This window comes from Ornithodoros turicata, chromosome 6 (assembly GCF_037126465.1).
Source record: "Ornithodoros turicata isolate Travis chromosome 6, ASM3712646v1, whole genome shotgun sequence".
Classification (NCBI taxonomy): Eukaryota; Metazoa; Arthropoda; class Arachnida; order Ixodida; family Argasidae; genus Ornithodoros; species Ornithodoros turicata.
Genome location: NC_088206.1, coordinates 64418864 through 64435165, shown reverse-complemented (window position 1 = coordinate 64435165; position 16302 = coordinate 64418864). Strand labels below are relative to the sequence as shown.

Here is a 16302-nt window from a genome sequence, read left to right as displayed (position 1 = left end):
CTGACAATGGCCCAAGCTCCTGATAAAACCATGCAATATGTAATCACAGTTAAAACACACTGGCTAAAAAAAAAAATTTTTTTTTTCTAATTTTTTGGGGTTTACAGATCGGGTAAATAAACATGTGCTCTAAATTCATGCAAATTCGGCTGGAAAAGCTTTTCTAAATTTGGGGAGAAATTGAGCTCAGTTACTCAAACTAACTGTACTGGTTTGGTACAGACAGTGATATAACTGCATTTGCCGCCAAACGGCTTAGGTGTGTACTTAGGGCAATTTGGTGGGTAAAAACCGGGTTTCACCCTGGAGAGGCAACCTTCAATTTGGGGTGCAAATTTGGGGTAGAATCGGGTTAAACCCGACAACGTCAGGCTCTAATATCTGTAGAGCTAGAGCTATTGCTTCAGTTAAATATAATTTTGCAATTTGTGTAAAAAGCAGAGACAAATAACACTGCAATTAAAAGCACAGCTTACTACAAACACATCTGTACAAGCCAAACAAGGCATGCGGACACAAAAGGGTTGATACATGACAGTCTTACCCAAATGCGTAACTGCACTGACAGGTGGTTCAGTGGGCCGTGGTGCACCCTTGCGGCACTGGGCTTCACAGCCGTCCTTCTCATTGAAACGGTTAGCGTTGCCCTGACAACCACTGTAATCAAATTCGTGACACTCGTCTGTCTCCATGTCATAGAACCACTGCGTAAAGTGACCTGAACACGGTCCCTTGACTCTCGGTAGTGTGCACAGATCTGTGTTAAGAAATTAAATTGTTAATTAGTTATCTTTTTATTGCATATCATCATATTTTCTTTAATTGAAAACAAAGCACACTTGTCCGTAACCTCCCGCTCATGGTGGGATGATTCCCTATTGGCAGTGTCATACACAAAGGAGGCTAGTATACCAAAACCAACTTGGAGGTGAGGTCAGCACAGAGTAGAGGAGGCGTTGCAAGCAGACGACACCCAAATAGTATACTTTTCCAGTTTGGTTGCACAGTGCGACGCACGGTACTGCATTGGCTCTCACTGAAAACGATTTTAGCTGTTTCTTCCAAAGATGCGCCAGGTCCTCCTGTACTGTGTGTCACACAGTGCCACCAATCGTGAGAGTAGGCTGCCTGCCTCAGTGGTGGATCCAGGGAGGGGGAAGCCAGTTGGGCGATCACCTCCAAAAATAATTGAATGAAATTATTTGGTTGAGCATTAGCTTTCCCCGTTTCACTTCCCCAGTTATGTGCTTCAGCAAAGAAACCCTCACCCCCCAAAGTGAGGGTCTGGATTCGCCACTGGTCTGCCTGCAACATCTGCACTGCCTCTACTGTGTGCTGGCTTCCCCTAGGAGTCGATTTAGATATAGCTGCTTTGTGTGCAACGCTGCAGATATTAATCATTGCGCCACGAGTGTGTTGTGCGTCACAGACAAGTGTGCTGCAAGCAGTACCAAAACTTGAGCAAACCATCATCAGGTACACCTGCCAATGGTTCACTCAGGTTGATGTACTGCTTGCAACACACTTGTCAGTGTATGCTCCTACTGAAAGAAATATCTCGCTTCCACGCTGCTGCCCTCCCATAAAACACTCACACAGAGTGAGAGTACGGCAGTTCAGTATTACAAAATTGGAGCACAACGGTATGGTTAAACACGTGGCCTTTTGTTCTTACCCTGTGCACGTCCGCACTTGGTTTCACACTCCCGCCTTGTACGGAAGCGGTTTCCGTTGCCGAGGCATCCACCATAATGGAACTCTCGACACACTCCGTCAGACTTATCGTAGAACCATCGGGTTACTGTGTTCAGGCACGGTCCTGCTTCACTGGGCATGAAGCAGAACTCTGCGTAGCAAAAGTACTTCTATATTAAAAATACTTCTATAAAGTGCTTCTACAGGGTGTCCGGTGAGAAAGTGTGATTAAATTTCTAAAAATACGTCTAACTTCAGAAAATTATGAAACTACTTGGAATACACACACACATACTTTTGCCACAGATTCGGGCCTTTTGCATTCGCGTCACACATTAATTAAGCTAATTTTGCTAATTGAACTCGAAAATTAGCCAACAAAAGTTAACGTTTTTCTTGATGAATTCGGAAGCCCATGGCCATAGCACACTATTCCAAATGAAATCACATTTTTTTTCTGAAGATTTGTACAAAAATTTGACAGCCGCAAAACCTCGTGCGAGGTGCGCTTGCTGACATTTACGTTTGCGGAACTTTTCGCTCCATCCAAATACCCTCCCTCCTATGCGAACAAGAACATAATCACGCCTTCCGCCCTTATCAACGTGCATACCGCCAGTCCCAAGCCACTGATAACATTGGTTACTGCGGTAATGCCCTCGATCGGGTGTGGCCGTTTCCACTTTGTCTCGATAAAGGCAGAGCCAGCATTTACGCACACGCAAATTTCATGAAACACGCCTTGCCAAGTGACAGTTTTGCGGCTCCCAAATTTTTGTACAAATCTTCAGAAAAAACCTGTGATTTCAGTTGGAATAATGTGCTATGGCCATTGCCTTCCGAATTCCTCAAAAAAACGTTATCTTTTGTTGGCTAATTTTCGAGTTCAATTAGCGAAATTAGCTTAATTAATGTGTGACGCGAATGCAAATGGCCTGAATCTGTGGCAAAAGTATGTGTTTGTGTATTCCAAGTAGTTTCATAATTTTCTGAAGTTAAACCTATTTTTAGAAATTTAATGACACTTTCTCACCGGACACCCTGCATATTTTAGTGCTGTATATTCACCATGTGTGAAAAATAGGTTTACCTGTCCTGAATTCTTCTTCAGGCTGCTCTGTGGAAACTGGATGACCACATCGTTGCTCACATTCGATATGAGAGCCAAAATTGTTTTCGTTGCCATCACAGCCTCCGTAATAGAATCGCCTACACCTTCCTTCTTCTGCGTGGAAGTACCAGCGTTCGCGGAATTCCACGCAATTGCCCGGCTCTTGTGGAAGCAGGCAGATATTTGTGTCTGCGCCAAAATTCGTAAACTGTAAGCAAAATGAGCCAGCACGCTTACAGGTATGTGTGACGCTCACGTACCTGCTTTTGAAACACACGCTCTCTCGCAGTCCCGCCTGGTTTCAAAGCGATTCGCGTTGCCCTCGCAACCACCATAGTAGAACTGCTCACATCGTCCAGCACCCATGTTGAAGTACCAATGCAATATGGCTGCCTTGCAGGGGCCTTCTTGCTTAGGCAGTGAGCAGACATCCTTGGTAACTGGGAAGGCAAAAGAACATCAAGATCCTCACCTTTGCCAACCTGGGCATATTACTTTCTTTTTGTTTTAACAAATGTATTCCATCTTTATTTGATGATGATTCCGATTTAGACACTTAGCAGATATAGCCATCTCTTCGGCATTGGATAAAATGAGATAAGATACAATAAGAGATGAGGTACAATGAGAGGGGGATGAGATGTGATAGGAAGAAATACAATAAGAAAAGATAAGATATGATAAGTATAACTTCTGCATAAGGTAATAATAAGTAGTCCAAACTTAGAGCCCTGTGTTTTAGGGTTAAACCTTGTAAAACCCATTTTTACCTCGGGTTAGCATCATAGCTACTTGGGGTAAAACCCGGAAAACAAAACTCGCAAAAGCGTAAATTCAGTCGCCCTTACATGCACTAGAGAACGGTAAACACTTCGCACTCGGCACTGCTGTTCGGCAAACCACTCAGCCTGTCTGAAATGTGACAAGCACTCTTTTTATTTTCCACTGGAGAGTCTTCTCTTTCACATGATATTGCCTGATTTTACCCTATTTTTCAACTCCTGAAAAAAATGTGCAAGTTTTTCCCCCAGATTTTCAAAAGACACAGAACCCCTGGAAACACAAGGCCCTATCTCTACTAAATAAACTTACCAGCAACTGTGGTAGAGCCACACTGGCGTTCACATTGCTCACGAGTGTCGAACCTGTTTCTGTTGCCTTGACAACCAGTGTAGGTGAACTCCTTGCATTGACTGTCAACGTAGTCGTAATACCATTTTTGTTCACGTGCCAGACATGTACCTTCTTCCTTTGCCATGCTGCAAATCTCTGTGGAGTACATTAGTAATCACTTTTAGGGCATTAACAGAATTGATCTCAGCAAATTTTAGACTATCAACAGCAATGCAAAATGTGGCATTCGCAATCACTTGCTGGCCAGCTAGAAAACAGCCTCACGGGGAAATAAATTAATCACTTGCGCTTCGAGAACGGTGTGCTTTTAAGGCTCGTAAAACATATTTTTGCAGAAAAAATAAAATTAAATGGCTAGGGTTGGCACATAAAATGTGCCAACTGAATCTGCAAATCCTCGAATCCTAGACCGGGATTCAAGATTCGGGAATCCGAATCCCAGTGCCCAAAACGACGAATCAAGTCTTTCGAATCCACCAACCACGTTTGTTTGTTTCTTTTTAAAATTGGCGCCGCCGAAGGCCTGATTGGCCAGCGGATGTTTTCTTGTTTATTTGTTAACATTGCTCTGGACTGAAAGAGTTGAGGCAGGAACTCTCACATTACAAGCTTAACAGTAACGTGGATTTGCTCTTGATTTTTTTTATTGTTTCTTAGTTTTATGGGAACGATTCAGACATAGGAATTCATGTGTTTCATGTGTTTAAAAAGAGTATACGCACAAGTTTTCTCCTGAAAGTGAAGCATTATTTCATTTGTTCTTCATTTAACAAACATATCAGATTCTGCTTCAAAACACCTTCCATTAGAAGTGTTCGTTCCCCTACAGTTTTAAACATTTTTTTTTTAACAAAGGGTTCAAAAGATCCGTAAGATTCGTGGACAAAATTCGTAAGATTCGTGGATTTGCGGAACCTTCCTTGGATTCAGATTCGGAAAATTTTGGATCCGTCCCATCTCTAAAAAGGACCTACCATGTGCGGGCAGAGTTACGCAGCGCTCAGAACATTCGTGGTCCGCTGCAAAGTTGTTCGCATTTCCTTGGCAGCCCCCAAAGATGAAAGGTTTGCAACGGTTCTCGTATCGATCATAAAAGTAGCGTGGGAAAGAGCCACGGCACGGACCAGCAACGACAGGAAGTTCGCATGGATCTACGAAGCAAAAAAAATATGATGAGTCAATCGGAGACTATATAGGTGTGATCCAGGTTGGCCGACTTACTCAAATCCTCCTGATGAATACACGTCTGTTCGCAAAGCTGCTTAGTTGTAAAGCGATTATTGTTTCCAAGGCAACCGCCGTACATGAACGACTCGCAGGACCCAGTTTCAGTGTTGAAATACCAGTGCTCGTACTGGCCCTCACACGATCCAACAACCTTGGGCAGCCAGCATGCGTCTGCAATCACCGAGACATCAATCACCAGGAAGAAATCACAAAGAAGTCACAGAGTGATAAGGGAACTGCAACTCCGCATTGTTCATGCCCCTGCCATGCTTGTTAAGGTATGTGCAGCAATGGTATTTACCTGGACCTTCGGGTTTTGTGCAGCTGTCCTCACATTCCTCCTGTGACTCGAACCGGTTTTCATTGCCTTCACAGCCACCATACCAGAACCTGTTACAGCGACCATCTTTTGTGTTGTAAAACCATTTGACAGTGTAGTTCCTGCATGGTCCCAGATCTTGTGGGTGGCTGCACACACCTGCAAGTTGCCACAAATTGTTCTATTCATTGAAGCACATTCCTGGTTCGAGAGTAAAGTTCGGTTTGCTACAACACCACGGTACTCAATTCTTCAAGACTCACTTCCTCTTCTGCTAGGGGGAAGACTAGGAATGACAGTTGGAGCATCACGACACCCATCGAAGTTGGGACCCCTGGCCGCAGTGCGGCCGTCTGGGCAGCAGCCGAATCGAGTGGTAGCACATGTACAGCCTTCTTGGTTGGGACCTCGAGCAGGGGTGCGTCCGTCCTGACAGCACCCGTAAGGTTGGCTGTCGCAGGGGCAACCCAAGTTATTGGGCCCCTGAGCAGGGGTATGGCCATCTGGACAACACCTGCAAAGGTTTCCACACAAGTGAGCTAGCCTTACACTGATCCTCAAGAGTTCGAGTAGTATTTCCGAGCGAGAGCTAAATGCCGTACCCATAAGCCATCCTTGCACAATCACAGCCCCTGCCTCCAGGTCCCTGTGCTGGCGTTCTTCCATCTGGACAACAGCCGTATTGGAGCCCCTCACATGGGCAACCGCCAAAGTTTGGACCACGTGCCGGAGTAGTCCTATCTGGGCAGCACCCATAGGGCATCGTCTGGCAAGTGCATCCCTGGTAGTTGGGGCCAAGAGCAAAATGCCGGCCATCTGGACAGCAGCCGAAGTGGGACGTGCCGCAGTGGCAGCCATAATAGTTTTCACCGAGAGCCATCGTCTTGTTGTCAGGACAGCACCCGTAGAGCATACGGGAGCAGATGCAGCCATACAGGTCAGGGCCTGCTGCGGGCGTATACTTGTCGGGACAACATCCATAGGGGTAGTGCTCGCAAGTGCATCCAGAATACCTAAACAATTATGAAAATGAACGGTCGTGGATCACGGGGAAAACCTATTGTTGTGGAATCTAAGTTTTGATGAAGAAACACAGCTCCAGACCATTTTGAAAAAGCATCCAACAAAAATTGTGCGCAACAGTTATAACTAGAGGAAGTTCAGTACTGAACAGTAGAAGAACTACTAGAACTACTAGGAAGGGAGTTGCGTCAGGACAGGAGCCGCCGATATTTCGAACTGAGACTGTTCTTCTTCTGGGCACCGTCCTCATCATTGGCAGGGTATTTAAAGGGTTAGGTGTGACATGTTAAAGGTTCATGCGAATTGTGGGTCAACAGCCCGGAGGAAAGAAAGTGTCTGTACCGGCCTCTACGGCCGGAGTGAATGGCTGCTTTGTTAGAGTGCGGAGGGGATTATGTGAACGGAGTGATCTTGGCTCCAGACCGGTTACAGAAAAATGGGAGGTTCACGAACACGTGGACGAAACGGGACAACAGGCAAGAATTGGTAAACATAGCGAAAGATAAGGAGGTTAGTGGTTACGTGGGGAAAATTCCAGAGCGAGCAAAGTATTTTATATATATATATATATATATATATTTGTAATACAAAGTTGTGGCATGCAATAAAGAAAGCAAAAAGTAGTGGCCATGCAGAACATAACAGATGATAATGGGGATAGAAGGGAAAAGAATATTTTATTTGTGAAGTGTTTCTAGGGTTCCTTGTGATTTGTTGATACCGGACGGGTGAAGAGTGTTGAACTTGTATATGAGATAAGACTCCCTATCCCGTCTGTCACGTGTGGACCTAAACCCGGTTTCTAGAATATATAATATAATGATGTCAAAATTGTGACCAGGAACGTTAAAGTGTTTGGTGACTGCTTTGGGGAGTTTGTTGGATGTGTCGGTTCTGTGTCCGGTAAGGCAGTTGTTCATTTGTTGGCCGGTTTCACCAATGTATTGCATAGAGCAGTCGACGATATGTAATTGCTCGCAGTAGAGCCCTGCGCGGATGAGATTTTTGGCATCCGCATCCGACCCGCATCCGCGCACACGTTATCCGCATTCGATCCGCATCCGCTGCATACACGACCGTTTACATCCGCATCCGATCCGCTGAGTAAAACGCAATATCCGCATCCGATCCGCAAAATCTGCAAGTTTCGAAGGACGCGTAAATACCACCGGAAGAATGTTGATATAATTTCGGATGCCTCCATGCTGTCACGGAAGGGATCACGACGATAAGCAAAGGTAAACCTTTCAACAAACGCAATATGGAGAGACTTCTGGAACGCGTGGAACGCTACCTCGTCGGTGCTCGCGTGGACGCTACAATGCCTCCTCTCCCGTCTTGGCCGTGCATGGTCGAAGGTGAACCTGAGCATGCGTTCGCTGTCGGCTCGCAATACAAATAAATTGCTAGTGGAAAAATTACAGCACGCGGTATATCCGCATCCGATCCGCTACCGATCCGCTGCCTTCGCATCCGCATCCGATCCGCATCCGAGCTCGAGCCATCCGCATCCGATCCGCACACCGCAGAAAGTGATAAATTTTCATCCGAATCCGCAAGTATCTTGCGGATATCCGCGGATATCCGCTTCCATCCGCGGATGGTGCAGGGCTCTAGCTCGCAGTGCTTTTGATGGAGTTAACACGTTGAACGTGCTTGCATGTTTTGCAGCGCGGGAGGTTGCAGGGTCATGTTCCAGTGTACTGGGTGCTCATTTTGCTGATTTTGGCATTGACCAAGGAGTCTGCTAGGTTTTTTGCACGTCAGTATGTCACCAGTATTGGATGGGTGAATATATTGCTAAGTCGGTCACTGCTTTGGAGGAAGGGCTCGTGCTTCTGTAGAATGGCTTTGATGTTTGGAAGTGTGTTGGAATATCTTGTGATGAAGCTTATTTGGCACGCGTCAGGATCTTTTCGGTTTTCCAGAATCTCGTTTCGATCGAGTAAGAGTGCCTTGCGACAGAATTCGGTTAGGAGGGAGTCTGGATAGTCCCTTTGGGCAAGTGTACTGCAGAGTTCGTCAAGCAAGAAGCTCATTACTGAACGATAGTGTATGCCATGTCTGTGTCAAACTTTACACCATCCAGGTGCAAGATTTTGACACATACCTACTCCACTGGTCCACCCAGACATGCTAATTCAAGAAAAACTTGATTTTAGAAGAGAAAGACTCAATTTAGGAAAAAACGAGAAAGAACAAACCACCATATACCTTTGTTTTACATACTATGTCGAACAACTAAAAAACATACAAAAGAATATCTGTGACTATAAACGCCAAAACAGATTACACCCTTTAGCAAAAACTGAGACGGAAAGCATACCTGGGGCCGATGGCAACTGTCTTATCATCAGGACAACATCCGAAAGGTGTGGTATGACAACTGCACCCTGCAAAGTCTGGACCCAGAGCTTCCGTCTTGTTGTCTTGGCAGCATCCAAACTCTGTGTGGTGGCAGCAACCTTCTGCTTCAGGTCCAAGTGCAAATGACACATTGTCTGAACAGCATCCATAGAGTGAAACAGTGCAGTTCTCGCAACCTTCAAAACCCGGGCCCATAGCTGGCGTCATGCCATCGTGGCAGCAGCCAAATTCAGACGACTCACACTTTGGCACACAACCTTCAAAGTTCTCTCCAGTGGCTGCTTGTTGACCATCTGGGCAACATCCGTATGTTGTGTTGGTGCAGTTGGCACATCCGTCAAAGTCAGGTCCTGTTGCCACAGTTAGGCCATCTGGACAGCAGCCGTACGTTGTGTTTGTGCAGTTGTCCGCACAACCCTCAAAGTCAGGTCCGGCTGCAGGAGTTACTCCGTCTTCACAACAACCGTAGGTGGTGTTGGTGCAATTGATGGCACATCCCTCGAAGTCTGGTCCAGTTGCTGCAGTGACTCCGTCTTCGCAACAACCGTAAGTTGTGTTTGTGCAATTGATGGCACAACCTTCAAAGTCAGGTCCGGCTGCGGGAGTTACTCCGTCTTCACAACAACCATAGGTGGTGTTGGTGCAATTGATGGCACATCCCTCAAAGTCTGGTCCAGTTGCTGCAGTGACTCCGTCTTCGCAACAACCGTAAGTTGTGTTTGTGCAATTGATGGCACAACCTTCAAAGTCTGGCCCAGTTGCTGCAGTGACTCCGTCTTCGCAACAACCGTAAGTTGTGTTTGTGCAATTGATGGCACAACCTTCAAAGTCTGGCCCTGTAGCAGCAGTCACCGCATCTTCACAACAGCCGTATTGTGTAAGTGCACAATCAACAGCACAGCCATCAAAGTTTGGTCCAAGCGCAGTGGTGACTCCATCCTCACAGCATCCGTAAGTTGTGTTTGTGCAGTTGACAGCACATCCTTCAAAATCAGGCCCCATAGCAGCTGTTACGCCATCCTCACAACATCCAAAAGTTGTATTTGTGCAGTTGACGGCGCAACCTTCAAAGTCTGGCCCTGTTGCTGAAGTGACGCCATCTTCACAACAGCCGTACGTTGTGTTGGTGCAGTTGGTGACACAGCCTTCGAGGTCTGGTCCAGTGGCAGCCGCGATACTATCGGGACAGCAACCGTAGAGCGTATTCTCGCAGTCCGGCGGTTCCATGCCACTGCCTTCGATGGAGTCTTCGTCACATCCCAGATAACCAGGTCCCATTGCAACTGTAACATTATCCGCACAACATCCGTACGTCGAGTTCGCGCAATACTCGACCGTAAGGGGCCCTGCGATGTCCCAGCAGCCTTCGTTACCTGGACCCGTTGCTTCCTTTATTCCATCCGGACAGCAACCGTACTCAGAGTCCATGCACGAAACCACCTCGCCAGATCCTTCCAGGCAATTTAGTCCGCCCGGCCCATCAGCAGCGGTCGTGTTGTCTGGACAGCAGCCGAATCGAGACTCCCAGCATTTCGCGCGGATGCCAGGCTCGCAGCTGGTGTCATTCTCGCTCTGGGCTGGAGTTATGCCATCAGGACAGCAACCAAACTCTGTCTGTGCACAGTCATCAGCGGGGCAACCTTCGTTGTCAGGGCCAGTAGCAGTTACATTGCTGTTGGGACAGCATCCGTACAGTGTGCCATTGCAGAAGGCAAATTGCTGGCAGCCCTTTCTGTAAAAGATACAGAAAAACATGACATTCTCCAAGACATATCACAAACAATGCAATGGCTGTCAAGGAAATTGGGTCTTTTATTCCATGAGGATGCATTTTTCTGCCTTAAAGGAGTACAGAGGGCCATCCAAAAAAATTTCAGATTAAGACGTCTGATGAAAGTGTGTGTGTCATTTTACCGAATAGCATGAAAGGTTTTGATGTGTGCAATTTGTTTCCCAGAAAAAGCTCACATAAACATGGCTCCGCGCGTTCACCCTTAACTCGCCACTCCAGCTATAACGAGGATGAGGAGGTATGATGCCACGTCACCGATGACAGTATAAGGAGACTCGTTCTGGTTCGCCGGTCAGTGGGGGCCAGCACCCTTTGCCGCCGTAAACCTGTTTTGCCAGTTTTCCTGGAGAATTGGGGATAGAAGGAGCGGCCGAAGCATTACCGAGCAAGGAGAAAGGCTTTATCAGAACCCCGAACAGCGGAGTAGCAGACAACATTTCTCTAGGCCAATCAGCGAGCGTTCTCCTTATAGCGTCAGCGCAAGGTTACAGGCAGATCACAAGCTGGTACTGCTCTTCGCCACTGTTGCGCACGGTCGCTTTTTGCGGCATATTTTAAATTCAATTTCTGCGATAATTATGACTCTGTGGTGTAAATTACTTCGCATGGTGCATCTTACTGGCCTACCTAACAGTTTTATAGGAAGAAAACTGGGTGTTAAAAATGACTTCTGTGCTACTTTAAGGCACAGAAACAGTGAAAAAAAAAAAAAAACTGTGCCATTCAGATCTGTCCTACAAATGAGATACACATTTTTTTCTGCCTACTTAAATGGCCCGTAGGCAGGTGTCACACCATCAAGGCAGCAGCCAAACTCAGTGGCGTCACATCCGCCATCTGGCAAGGGTACAACTGGGCATCCTTCGAAGTTCGGTCCCGCTGGGGTCATCCCGTCTGGACAGCATCCGTGTGCACTGTCCTTGCATCCTCCCAGCACCATGATTTCATCTTGAACAGAAGGTAGGGATTAAAACGAAACTTATCAACCCCTCCAAACTCACAACAAGTCATAAAAAAAATAATGTCACCACCTGACAGTAGGGTTGCCACCTTTCGGAGTGAAAAACACCGGCTGATGGAGAGGAGGTGGAATAGAGGGAAAGGACGAAAGGCTCGTGGGAGAGGGAAAGTGGGTGAGGAACGTTGTAGCTGGCTCGACACAACCACCAACAGCTTTGCACAACCCCTGCTCTTGTCCCATCCGAACACAAGACTTAATGAATAACAATGATAATAATAACAATGAATAATTAAGAAAACGACTGGTTACTGCGGAGTTGGGTCTGTGCTCCAGATTTATTCAAGCTGTAGTCGAATGTTGAAGGCAAAACACCACAAAAGCCCCTATGAAAGGTCTTGAGCCACAAATACCGGCAAAAGGCTGCCGGTATCACCTTCCTACCGGCAACCGGCAGAGAGCGCAAATAACCGGCCGTGCTGGTATAATACCGGCCTGGTGGCAACCCTACCTGACAGTCAATAGTGCTAATGCTAATATAGTGTTGTGTTCTGTGCGGAACATGTGACGCTCGATTACCAGCATTCCAGCGTCATACTCACAATGAAGATATGACCCTCATAGCGCAGCTTTAAAGGGACAGTCCACTCTCCGAGCATTTCCGTTTCCACAGGTAATGCAGTTCCTTATTTACAGAGTCCCTGCTTCGCCCTTCGCCAACTCAAGAGGTATAGGGTAATTTATTGGCGGCATTATAACCAAGGTTCCGCATTTTTGCCACCCCCCAAATATTTTTTTAAATATTCTGCATGATCCAAAAAACTCCCAAGTTATATTCTTCCATACGGTGGTGCATGCCGAAAATGTCAGTACCCATTGCATTTTTCTTCCTCCGGGGCGCCACATTTTCATTTTTCTTTCACCTCGTTTCTCTTCTGCAATGCATGGAATATCACCCTGCAGAGCCGCTAGCTTCTAGTTCAGGGAAAACCCTTCTGATGTTGCTGAAAAACATAACCTGAAAAAGTCAGGCTCTAATTATAACTAGAGCCTGAAGTTTTAGGGTTTTATCTGAGTGTTCCCCGAATTTGCACCCCGAATGGAAGGTTGCCTCTTTAGGGTGAAACCCGATTTTTACCCGGCAAATTGCCTTCACTGGGATGTCTGTAGGAATGCACTAACTTACTTGTTTGGCAGCAAAATTCAGTTACATCACCGTTTGTACCAAACCTGTACAGTCAGTTTGAGTAACTGAGCCCGATTTCTCCTTGAATTTAGCATACTGGAAGTTTTTTCGTCCGAATTCGCATGAATTTAGTGCACATGTTTATTTACCCAATTTTTACCCCCCAAATTTAGAAAAAAATATTACCCGAAAACTTCAGGCTCTAATTATAACTCATTGGAATCTAGATAGTTCCGACACTTCCGTGCGGAGAGACGTATGTGCGTTGTCAGTGCAACGACACGGGGCATTCCTTTTCATGTGGCCCCAACAGTGGAAACGATTTGCTTCAGTCACTCCTGCAGCAAAGAATACGTGAAGACGAAGCTCACACCCTACTCAAGCCCTTAGCTTTCTGCGGTGGAAAATTCACATTTCCGCGAAGTGGGTTTTACAAATCTGCGGGTTTTTGCAGGCAAAAGAATACAAGCAAAAAAATGCTGCAGCATTCTCCCAAGATTGTTTACCAACTCGCCCCGCACGCTTTTCCCGGACTTTCATAACTTTTCAGTGCACAAAGAAAATCAGACTCAACTCTGACAATATGTCTCCGGGTGTTCCAGTCATTAAAATTTCTTTCAACGTGACTTGTTCAGCCATGTAAGTGCTAGCAGCACCGGTCATGTCTTGTGTTGCAGTTGCGACTGATCGAGTTTAACTAGAGCTCTGTGTTTTCTCGTTTTATGTTGTTTGAAAATTGGGGGGTAAAAGTCGGTTTTATTTCAGGAGCTGTAAAACAGGGTGAAACCGGGTGATACTGGGCGGAAAAGTATATCTTCGGGTGGAAAATAACAAAAGAAGAGCTTCTTTTATACGAACACAAGATGCAGAACTACTGTGCTCAATGCAGTCTTTAGTGCTCTCCAGTGCCTGTACTGGCACTTTGCCAGGTTCATTTTCAGGTTTTTTCCAGCTTTTACCCTAAGTGGTGATGATGCAAATCAGGAGTAAAAATGAATTTTACCAGGTTTTACCCTAAAACACAGGGGCCTAAGTTTAACCTGCAAAAATGTTGCAGACTGATTGAAACTCTTACATGGTTCTGTAACATATAGAATAATCTGCAGAAAAACACACGATTATGCTGGCTCCTTCCCGCAGGTGGCGCCTGCTGCTAGCTCGTCCAATAAAATATATACACTATAACTCTGGAAATATGTCAACTTTGAGTGAAAGGGCAGTTGGTTGTGGTCACATGCTCCTGCCAGACATATGCACTGGAGAGCAAACTTTCCCTTTAGGGATCAAGCGCACAATATATCGAGCAGCTTTCTGGTTTCCACACTCATAATAATAATAATGTGAAATGTCACATATCCTCTCCCTATAAATGGCTCCCCATTCCCCAACATTCCCCTATTTCGATATTTTTACCCCCCATCAAACCGCATACCTTCGTCGCACGCGCTCATCTTGCACGGCTCATTGTCGAAAGGCTTGCTCGCTGATTCACACTGGTCATGCGGGCCCGGCTTTCCGCCGACGTAACAGAAAATTTCCCTCGAACGAGTTCCTCCACCACAGGGCGTCGAACACTGCAGCGTTGAAAAGCGGGGACATTAACGAAGTCCCGCGTGGACGAGGCAACAATAACAGCTTACTCTGTCCCACGGTGCTACGAGCCAAGTACCGTTGCACGGATCCAGGTCGCACGCTTCAGACTCTGCCAGTTTTTCCGACGCGTCGCAGTTATCCTCCGTGACGCTTCGAAGGCCGTTTTCGTCCCATGTCCCGCAGAAGACGTTTCGTGTTTTCATGCCCTTGCCGCATCCAACTGAGCACTGTGAAACATACACTTGGATTCTTGACATCTGACACTGTCACGTTTATTATTCAATATCCTAGCAATTTTTCAACAAAAAATGGAGAAGAGTAAGTAAGCCCATGCCTGCTAGTAACAGAAACGTGGGGAAATTCCATCATCCAAAATCGAAAGAATAACGGCTAATAAAAATGCACGAAAGAATTTTTGGGTTGAACCAAGAAGGAAAAGGAACAGAAGCAAGATAAATTGCTTAAGTAGAGACCAAGTATGTAACTAGCACTGTTCCTAGATACTTTGAATATTCGCATATCTAGATATTGATTGGCCGCACATGAGAAGCATTGGCTGGTAAGAAGAGTACAAACAACAACAACTTTATTTTAATGATGATTGGGGATTTTCATCACCAGAGGTGATACTGTACCCCATTGCTGGCAATAATATGGGTAACGTGAAAAAATGGAATAATGGGTAATGTGAATGTGGTAATGTGAAAAAATGGAATAATGGGTAATGTGAAATGGAATAATGAGTTGGCTCACAGTGAGGACCGAAGTCCTACGGCGTCTAAAAACTTTAAAAGTGCCATCACGGCGAAGCGTGGGCTGGATTTGGCCATGCCGCAAGCAATTTTGATATAGTGAGAGGGCGAGAGTCTAGCTGATGAACTGCTAGCTGAGACACTGAAAGCATGGATCTGAAGCAATGTGTTACACGATGATGCAATTCAATGTTCAATTGCTGCTAAGAATATTGTCTCGTACTTTTCAAGCGCCGAGACCCAATAATCAACAACAACATAAAACATGCAGAATGTCAGAGTAGTCAACAATGGGAACAGAAAGTCACAAGTAAAGGGCAGGAAGATGAACAGAAATCAGGAGCAATTTTCTTTCCCACCCAAAAAGGGTGAAAAGGGAAGTGATTCCCTAACAATTCACTATTCATCCTTTCCTAGCCAGTTCTCACAATCTCTTACAGCTACCTCTACAGTACGTGCAACAGGGCGTATACAACGGGACAACGTCCCACTCACCAAGCTCCACTGTGACGCGTACCACATGTAATCACAAGGGATGTGTAGACCTCCTCCTTGTAAATCACAGTTTCGTGATGTCTCGGGCTTCGAATTTGCATCGCACTCGTCGTCTGGATAGACTAAGCCATCCTCAGACACACACATGGCTTCTCTCGTTTCAATGATGGAGCCACAAGGGCCTTCACACTAAAAGCAGACAAAATGAAAATTGGAGTCGCATACAGTGCAATGGAACAATTCAAAGCGTCCATCAAAGCACTTACCCCTGACCACTCGGACATAATCCATTCGACACCACTGCACGGCTGCGCGAGACACCTCGTCTCATTTTCAGGTTTAGTGCTTTCATCGCAACCAGACGGTCTGGAGCAGTGCACTTCCCGGGACTTCATACCTTCACCACATCCCTTGTCACACTGAAAAGTGAATGTTCAATGTGAGCGTGATTAACAGGCAGCCGGGAAACGATAACATGTTGCAAACCTGCACTTTAGTCTCAAACATTAGGGCTTTATCAGTAAAACAAACGTTTTTGTAAGTGAGTGTAAAACCCGAAGAAAAAAAAAGAGAACTAAACTCGCTAAAATGCAAATTCAGCCGCTCATACAGGCAGCAGAGAACGCTGAATATTTCCCACTCAGTGCTGT

The 16302-nt window shown here is 46.0% G+C and overlaps 1 protein-coding gene across 3 annotated transcripts in view; it reads right to left on the bottom strand.

The window, feature by feature from the left end:
• The window catches only part of LOC135397039 (papilin-like), an 85020-nt gene that overhangs the window by 15716 nt on the left and 53002 nt on the right, over positions 1 to 16302 (bottom strand). For all 3 annotated transcript variants that reach the window (XM_064628368.1, XM_064628367.1, XM_064628366.1), the window contains exons 14-29: positions 15919 to 16071; positions 15653 to 15841; positions 14453 to 14632; positions 14245 to 14386; positions 11436 to 11616; positions 8836 to 10608; positions 6089 to 6499; positions 5750 to 6000; positions 5469 to 5645; positions 5162 to 5338; positions 4915 to 5091; positions 3899 to 4075; positions 3067 to 3246; positions 2786 to 2995; positions 1676 to 1846; positions 545 to 757 (exon numbers count right to left, since the gene is read on the bottom strand). In XM_064628368.1, coding sequence (XP_064484438.1) covers positions 545 to 757; positions 1676 to 1846; positions 2786 to 2995; positions 3067 to 3246; positions 3899 to 4075; positions 4915 to 5091; positions 5162 to 5338; positions 5469 to 5645; positions 5750 to 6000; positions 6089 to 6499; positions 8836 to 10608; positions 11436 to 11616; positions 14245 to 14386; positions 14453 to 14632; positions 15653 to 15841; positions 15919 to 16071 — 4762 coding nt within the window. The remainder of the gene's footprint in view (positions 1 to 544; positions 758 to 1675; positions 1847 to 2785; positions 2996 to 3066; positions 3247 to 3898; positions 4076 to 4914; positions 5092 to 5161; positions 5339 to 5468; positions 5646 to 5749; positions 6001 to 6088; positions 6500 to 8835; positions 10609 to 11435; positions 11617 to 14244; positions 14387 to 14452; positions 14633 to 15652; positions 15842 to 15918; positions 16072 to 16302) is intronic.